The sequence below is a fragment of the Phodopus roborovskii genome, unplaced genomic scaffold (genome assembly GCF_943737965.1).
Source record: "Phodopus roborovskii unplaced genomic scaffold, PHOROB, whole genome shotgun sequence".
In the NCBI taxonomy this organism is placed as follows: Eukaryota; Metazoa; Chordata; class Mammalia; order Rodentia; family Cricetidae; genus Phodopus; species Phodopus roborovskii.
In genome coordinates, this window is record NW_026126578.1 from 13983263 (window position 1) to 13992199 (window position 8937).

Sequence of the window (8937 nt, forward strand, 5' to 3'; positions counted from 1 at the left end):
TACAATCCCAGCATGACAGAGGTGGAAGCTGGAGGGTCGGAAGTTCAAGACTATCCTCGACTACAAAGGGTCCTGAGGAACGCTGGGACTCTGTGAGTCTCTCTCAAGAAAACAAAACCAAATACAGGGAAAGTCCATGATATACTAGTGAAGAAAGCAAGTAATCTAAGTCCTAAGATCATATGAAGGGGCTAAAGAAATGGCTTACCAGTTAAGAGCACTTATTGTTCTTTGGGAGGACCCACTTTCAGACCCCAGAATCAACATGGCGGCTCATGATCACTTGTAACTTCAAGGGATCTGACACCCTCTTCTGACCACCAGAGGTTCCTGCATGTGCATGGTGCACTTAGATTCACACAAGCTTACGCTCATAAATAAAAATTAATAAATAAATATTTTTTAAAAATCATGTAAGTTTTTCTACATTATATTTTCTTAAAATTTTACAGATACATAATTACATATATACTTGGTATGGTGTGCCTTTAATCACAGCACTAAGCAAAGAGGCAGGTGGATCTCAGCTGAGTTACAGGACAGCCTGATCTACACAGTGAATTACAGGGCAGCCTGATCTACCTGCAAGTAGCTTTCTGTTGGTTTGAGGTCACCCCAGTCTACATAATAAGTTCAGAGTAAGCTGTAGCTAAGTCTCAAAAAAAAAAAGTATTTGATACTGATGGTGCACAGTTGTAATCCCAGCAATCAGGAGGCAGAGGCAGGAGGATTGCTAAATTCAAAGCCAGCAAAGGAGCTGGACAGTGATGCCACACACCTTTACTCTCAGCACTTGGGAGGCAGAGGTGGGCAGGACTCTGAGTTCGAGGCCAGCTAGTACTGTTACACAGAGAAATCCTGTCTTGAAAAAAAACAAGAAAAAAAAAAAAAGTCAGCAAAGGATACACAATAAAACCTAGAATAAAAAGTCCAGCCCATTATGTGTATATTAGCACACAAATTAGCTAAGATAACTAGGGCTCCACAGCAAGTACTCAAATATGTGTATTTGTGGGGATGTTAACCCTGATGATAGACATGTCAGATTCAAAGGTCATTAGCCAGTACGGTAGTTTATTAAAGGATTTACCCCAAGGACACTCCTGTCCTATCGCTGACACTACCCACACCCACACTCGTCAACTACCATGTCTTCATAATGTCGGAGAATGACATTCTCATCATTATCTTGATAGAGCATGGAAATGGGGGACAGCTTGGTGGGGATACACACCGCCCTAGGGACACTGGGGTCAACCGCGTGCATCAGTGCCTGCATAAAAGCATAATTGGAACTATTCAAATAAGTGGTCATTGAGAAGGGACAATCTCCATGGCAGTAATTGGCCATGAACCCCTTGGGGGCAATGACCCACTTGTGCCAACCCAGGTCCCGGAAGCTAATGAACAGCTGATGACGATGGCAGAGATTCCTACAAGAGCCCTTGGGGACAGGGATGGCTGCCCTCCTTTTTCTGGAAGAAGGGTGACAATGCTCGGGGTTAAGGGTCACCACCAACAGTGAGGCATGAAGGGAACGTGTCAGCCGGTCACAGGTGTTCTCAACCTGGAAATTCACCCCAGAGTATCTGTCCTCTTTGGCCAGAATCTCTAAGTATAAACCCAAATTCTTCAGTCTGGTGCCATTCCAATCCTTAACCACACCCTGCAGGTTGAAATGTAGAGGACCCTGAGGCCCCGGGACAGATTGCAAGGCAAGCATTCTGCCTGGCTTAGGGTGGGATCGCCCCCACACACCACGCCCCTCAACCACAGACAGCATCACCACCACTTCTGGCCCCAGGTCATAGTAGGACCTGGGGCCCAAGTCCAGAGTCAGCCGGGCCATGGTCATCTTCCCCTTTTCTTTGACAGCAGACAAGTTAAAGTAGAGGAACTTCTGTAGGCAAGGGCCGTCTCGGGAAGGTTTCTGTGTGTTAAGAAAGAAACCTAGAAGCAAAAAGGAACGTGTGAGAGTCACAGTGACTACTTGAGACCCACCTCTGATATCAATGTCAACACAGGCATTAATCTGGGTTCTGCTCAAACCCCCCTAATCCTCATTCAAGTCCAGACACTCCAGACACTGGATGCCAGTGTTACTCCTCAGAAGCTGTCCACCTTGTTTCTTTAGATTAAGGTCTCGGGGCTGGAGAGATGGCTCAGTGGCTAAAACACTAGCTGGTCTTCCAGAGATCCTGAGTTCAATTCCCAGGAGTCGCATGATGGCTCACAACTGTCTGGTACCCTCTTCTGACCTAGACAGAATACTGTATACATAATAAGTAGATAAGGTCTCGTTGACCTAGAGTTCACCAATTTGGCTAGACAGTGAGCCCCAGGGATCTGCTTGTCCATACCCTAGAATACTGGCTTACAGGTGTACATGTAGTACCAGGCTGCTTGTAAATAAGGTAATTTCTTCATGGTCTAAACTATCTCCCCAGCCCTAACATTATATATGTAGGTTGACTTTGAACTTGTGATCCTCCTGCCTGCACTTTCAGAGTTCCTAGATTGCAGATAAACTTTTACACATCTGGTTTATCCTGTGCTGGGGCTCAAACCCAGACTTCAGGGACATTAGGCAAGCCAAGCACTGTACCAACTGAGCCCAGCTCCCCCCTCCCCCCAGCACATACACACTTGGTCTTTGTTTTGTTTTCACATAGTATCTTATATACAATCTCCCAGGCTGGTCTAGACCTCATGATCCTCCTGCTTCGCTGTCCAGAATGCCAGAACCAAAGGCATTTACCACCATGCACAACACACACACACACACACACAATCCTCTTACAAATTATTAAGAGGTCTAATAGATTGTTATGAAAAATATAATTCAATAGAAAACTAGTCATGATATAGAAATAAACAGTTATTTAAAATATAGAAACTATACATTACTCACTATTAAAGAAATACAAAAGAAATGAGTGTGATGGCTCACTCTTATATTCCAGTTGTTAGGAGGCTCAGACAGAGCCGGGTAGTGGTGGCGCACACCTTGAATCCCACCACTGGGGAGGCAGAGGCAGGAGGATCTCTGTGAGTTTGAAGCCAGCCTGGTCTGCAGAGCGAGTGCCAGGACAGCCAAGCCGGTTACACAGTGAAACCACACCTGGGGGAGGCGGAGGGGAGATGCTGAGAAACCCTGAATGGCAGGGGTGGGGGAGGGGTGGGGGTGGAGGTGCTGAGGCAGGAGGATTGCCTCTTGTTATAAGCTATCTTAGGTTACATAGAATCAGGCCAGCCTGAGATACAAAGTGGAATCCTATGTCAAAAAGGAGGTGGCAGTGTGTGTGTGTGTGTGTGTGTGTGTGTGTGTGTGTGTGTGTGTGTAAATAATGTAACTGCATTTTGTTAGCAAATTAAATTAATGGAAAGCTAAGTGGGATGCCGGGAGCCTGCGTCATTGAAGTGACTCAGCAGCTCATCCTCCCATCTGGTGGACTCTGAATCCTACTGTTCCAAACCAAACAGCTCAAAGGCAGTCAACCTGAGTAGTGTGGATGGGTAAAACATTTGTTACACAGTTATCACATGCAATACTATACAGCAGTCTGAATGGAGAAACCACAAATCCAAACAGCATGGCTAAGCCCCACAAACATGGGGTTAAGTGAAAGAGGCCAGATGAGAGAGAGAGAGAGAGAGAGAGAGAGAGAGAGAGAGAGAGAGAGAGAGAGAGAGATTGAGATTCCAGTCAAGAGACTGCCCAAGAATTTGGCGTGGAAATGAAAGTTGCTCTCTGAAGTGACTACCCTGCCTCAGTCACAGAGATCTGCCTGCCACTGCCTCCTAAATGTTGCTAAGATTAAAGGCAAACACCCCCATGCCCAGCATTTTTTTTAATTGACACAGGTTTGTTTCCCTGACTGACCTGGATCTAAAAAGACCCAACTGGCTCTGTCTCCAGAGTGCTATGATTAAAGGTAAATGCTGCCATACCTGGACTCGTTGTCACTTTTTTTTTTTTTTTTTTTTTAATGTGTATGTGCACTGAATCTGAGCAGGTGCCTACAGAGGACAGAGTGTCACACAGTCCCTGGAACTGCAGTCATACACAGGCAATTGTGAGCAGCCTGATGTGAGTGCTGAGATCAGTAAAGATGGCTAAGCCATCTTCCCAGCCCCCACTGTCTGGGAGGCGGGGGGGGGGGGGGGGGGGGTAGAGACAGGGTTTCTCTGTGGCTTTGGAGCCTGTCCTGGAACTAGCTCTTATAGACCAGGCTGGTCTCGAACTCACAGAGATCCAACTGCCTCTGCCTCCCAAGCGTGCTGGGATTAAAGGTGTGTGCCACCACCTCCAGGCTCTCACCGTTATTTTAACTTAAATGATATGTAAGGGTGTTTTGCCTTCATGTCTGTCTGTGCACCACACACATCAGTGCCCAAGAGGCCAGACCCTGGGACTGGAGTCATAGACAGTTGTGAGCCATTATATGGGTGATGGATTGAATCAGAATCTTCTGGAACAGCAGTGAGTGCTCTGAACCACTGAGCCACTTAACGGAGTGGGTTAACAACCTTCCCTTCAAGGCTTTAGTGGGAAGCCTCCCCTTCCCTTTAAGGCTTAAAGCTCCTGGTTTAGAATTTCCACACTGTTTTGTTTCTGCCTAAAGTTCTTCCTCCCTTGACTCTCTCCCTTAACCCCCCCTCCCTGCCCCACACCCCACCCAATGACTTTGGGTCCTTTTATCATGACACCCCTCATAGATGGGAATTCGTGTTAGTTCCCTCTTGAGACCAAATTTGGAGTTATACTTTTTAACCAATGTTGAGACAGGGCTTCTCTCTGTAGGTAGCCCTGGTTGTCCTAGAACTAGCTCTGTAGACAAGGCTGGCCTCAAAACTTGCAGAGGTCCCACCGGCCTCTGACTCCCACAGTACTGGGATTAAAGGCGTGGGCTGCTGCCACCACCACTGCCTGGCTCTAAAAACTCTTAAGCTGGGTAGACTTTTGATAATATCTGCATTCTCAAGGCCAGCGCACAGTAGGTATGCATTAAATATTTCAGGGACAAATACATATCCAAATCTTCCTTTCATCTGCAGTATAACTAACCATATCCGTGGTCTTCAGGGTGGTTCACACTGATAATCTCAGCACTTGGGAAATGGAAGCGGGACAATTGCTGAAACTTTTGTGGCCAGCCTGGACTATGTAGTGAGTTGCAGATCAGTGTTGCATCTCAAAAACAGAAAGAAAAGAAGACAGTGACTAGGAAGGGAGGCTATGCATCTGAATGCCGAGGGGAGGAAGGCTCAGGAATGTGGATGCTAAACCATCCTCTCCTTTTTGAATAAGAATCAAGTGGGGGAGTGGAGGACAGCTTGGGGCTGGGAAGAACCTACTTTAAAACAGATGGCTAGTGTGATTCTGTAGGGGGTCGGTTTGAAAAACTGTGAGATGGCTGGCACTCTGACTTGCACACGAAGAGTGTGATTGTGGCCCACATTAATTCAGTTGGTCTGTATTTTTTAAAAATCTACCTTGGAAAGCAGAGGCAGGCAGATCTCCAGAACAACCAGGGCTATACAAAGAAATCACCACCACCCTTTGTTTTCTTTGAGGACAGGGTTTCTCTGTTTAACCCAGGCTCTTGGTTTATAGACTCTTGTCTATAAACCAGGCTGGCCTTGAACTCACAGAGATCTGTCTGCCTCTGCACCCCAAGTCCTGGGATTAAAGGCATTCACCTACCACCACCAGGCTGAGAAACACTGTTTCATAGAAACTAAATATTAGCAAATAAATAAAAATCAAGAGATTTGCTGGCTTTTAATCCCAGCACTCAGTATTTGTTAAACAGAGGCAGGTGGATCTTACTAAAGTCTACATAGCAAATTCCAGGACAGCCAAGGGCTACACGGAGATATTGCCTCAAAATTAATTAATTGAAATCAAGACCTGCCTTTTGCATCCAAGGAAAGTCCCACACAGGGCCAGAAAGACGGTTGAGTTTAAGAGGACCAGAGCTCAGTTCGCTGCAACCATGCTCTTGGGCGGCTAACAACCTCCTGTAACTTCAGATCCTGGGGATCCGACCCCCTTCTCCAGACTCTTCAGATAGGCATGAACAAACACAAATAAAAAGAGGGAGAGAGGAAGAAGGTAAAGAGAGAAGGGAGATGGGGGGGTCGCTCGTTTTAAAAAAAAACCTGCCTTGCATTTGGTCCCACCCAAGGTGTGATCTTGTAGCCCTCAGAATGCTGACCAAACTGTCTGAGCCCAGTCTCTCAACAGTGAGTTCAACTGTGCTAAAGGCTTAGCTGCAGTTAGACCAGCGTGGAGACACCCCGGAGGACAAGAACACGCACCTTCTTCCTCCGGCTTGATCTTGGAACTGAGACAGAGTATGATGGTCCTAAGCTCAGTCTTCTACCAGCCCTAGTGCCCGTTCTGTCCCCTCCTTTCTCCAGGGCACCCACTTGAGATTTTTCCCTGACGAACATTCTGGGTCCTTACCATGGTCTGGGAGAAGCCGAAGCAGGTTCCCACGGACACCTAGCTCCTTCACGTAGCATAAGTCCTGCGAGGCCCCGCCAGCTGCGGCGGCTTCTCGAGCCTGGAAGATCTTCCTTAAGACGCGAGGCACAGGTTGGAGCCTGTGAGGTGAAGGCGCTTTCTCCAAGTCCAGAAACTGCAAAAGGTCATATTCTTGAAACCTGGATGTCTGGCCCCAGGCCAGGCACAACAGGAGGCCCCACAGGGACCACGGCATGGCCGACTGGGTGGGGTAGAGCGGCCACTGGGGAGTGCGGCTGGGCTCAGTCTCCCCTGCTCTGCTCAGCTTGGGAGGTAATCAAGTGTGAATTGGTCTTTTCCCACCTCCTTGGAGGCAACTGGATGTGAAAAGATTGGTGTGGCTCCCCCCCACCACCACCGCCTTCTCTTGCTGTACTCTCGCAGAGGGATAAAAAATAGTACCAGTCGGGTTGGTTAGCAGTGGACAGGGTGGGTGGGAACAGGAAACACTCATTCAACACACAGACATTAATGTGTGATGTGAAAAATGAGATAGCTACTAGAGAGCGTGGCAGAGAATAATTATGTTATCTTTTGGGGTTTTTTATTAACTATATGTGTATCTTTTGAGATGGGGGTCTCATGAATCCTAGGTTAATCTTTATATTTTTTTTCTTTTAACATTACATTTGTTTGTTTATTGTGCATGTGAGTAGGGGAATACAGGCCACTGTCCAGGTGTAGGACTCAAAGGCCCATTCTCAGGAGTTGGTCTCATCTTCTTGTGGGTCCTCGGAGTCCAACTCAGCTTTTCAAGCTTGGTGGTAGGCACCTTTACCACTGAGCCATCTTGCTGGCCCAGGTTTGAACTTCTGATCTACCTTACATATTACCACCACTTGCTGGGATTACATGCATGTGCAACCATAGTTAGTTAACGAGATGCATGGTATGGAATGCAGAGCCAACAGGTGGTGGTGGTGCATGCCTTTAGTCCCAGCACTGGGGAGGCAGAGACAGGCGGGTCTCTATAAATTCTATAGAGCAAGTTCTAGGACAGCCAGAGCTGTTACACAAACCCCACTGGGGGGAGAGGGAGATCTTAGGCCTGGTACATGCTAGGCAAGCAGACTGCCCATTAAGCTACATCCCTAATCCTATAATTTCTTCCTTCTTTCCTTCCTTCCTAAAAGGGGGGGGGGGTCTTGAAGGGGTTATTTCAATATTCAAGAAGTGGAGATAGATAAATTAGAATATAAGACTAAGTTCAGTCTTTTAGGAAGTTCGAGGCCAGTCTGAGATACATGAGACCTGTCTTTTCCAGGGGAGTCTGTAGAACAGTATCAAGTGTTCTTACCCACTGAGCCATCTCTCCAGCCCAAACTGAGAGAATTGTGATGAACTGAGCATGGTAGCACCTACAGCTTAGTCACAGCTACTCTTCTAGAGGACCCACGTTTGATTCCTAGAACCCACATCTGGTGGCTCATAACTGTCTGTGACTCCAGTCCCAGGGGACCTGACACCTCTGGCCTCAGCAGGCACCTGCACTCATGTACACAGACCCATGTGTAGCCATACAACCTACACATAGTTAAACATAATAAAAATAAAATTTAAAAATAAAACCGTATAATTTTATAGTTCATCGTCTAATTACACAACACTAGACGACAGTGTAGATCAGTGGCAGTTACTCAAGAACCTAGGTTCAATCCAACACTGCAATAATATAATGTTCCTCATTAAGAAAAAAATTTTTTTTTCTTTTTCTGGCTTTTTGAGACACAGTTTCTGTGTGTCACAGATCTGGCTGTCCTAGAACTCACACTGTATCTTTGAATTCTCAGAGATCAATCTGCCTCTGCCTCCCAAGTGCTAGTACTAAAGTTTTACACCACCGCCACACTAGGAAAACTGTTTTTTTTTTTTGTTGTTGTTGTTGTTGTTGTTGTTTTGTTTTGTTTTTTATTGTTGTTGTTTGGTTGGTTTGGGTTTTTTTTTTTTTTTTTTTTTTCAAGACAGGGTTTCTCTGTATTGCTTTGGATCCTGTCCTGGAGCTCACTTTGTAGATCAGGCTGGCCTCGAACTCATTCAAGTCCTCCTGCCTCTGCCTCCCAAGTGCTGGAATTAATGGCGTGCGCCATGAACACCCGGCTAAGAAAACTGTTTTTAACCAGGAATAGTGATACAGACCTGTAATTCCAGCTGCTCCAGAGGCTGGGACAGGAGGATCAGAAGTTTGAAGTGTGTTTGAGCTGCTAAATTCCTGGCAGCCCTGTCTCAACCTGTCCAACCTGCATTCCCCTTCCAAATTATTGTCCAACAGCACCCTGCTTGAATAGGAGACCCAGTCTTTGGGTGAGCGTCCTCACTTACCAGTGGTCCTGCATCAAATATTTCACTTCATCTCACTGAATGTTGCCCCAACTAAAAAGAAAACCAATAAACTTGCCATGGAAATG

General features: G+C 46.5%; 1 protein-coding gene across 1 annotated transcript; it reads right to left on the bottom strand.

Moving 5' to 3' along the window:
• Nucleotides 1–1069: 1069 nt before the first annotated feature.
• On the bottom strand, nt 1070–6728 carry Gdf3 (growth differentiation factor 3). Its single transcript, XM_051203541.1, has 2 exons — nt 6473–6728; nt 1070–1950 (listed from the first exon to the last, which is right to left on the bottom strand). The coding sequence occupies exons 1-2, from the start codon at nt 6726–6728 to the stop codon at nt 1121–1123; spliced, it is 1086 nt and encodes a 361-aa protein (XP_051059498.1). The 3' UTR covers nt 1070–1120.
• Nucleotides 6729–8937: the final 2209 nt, after the last annotated feature.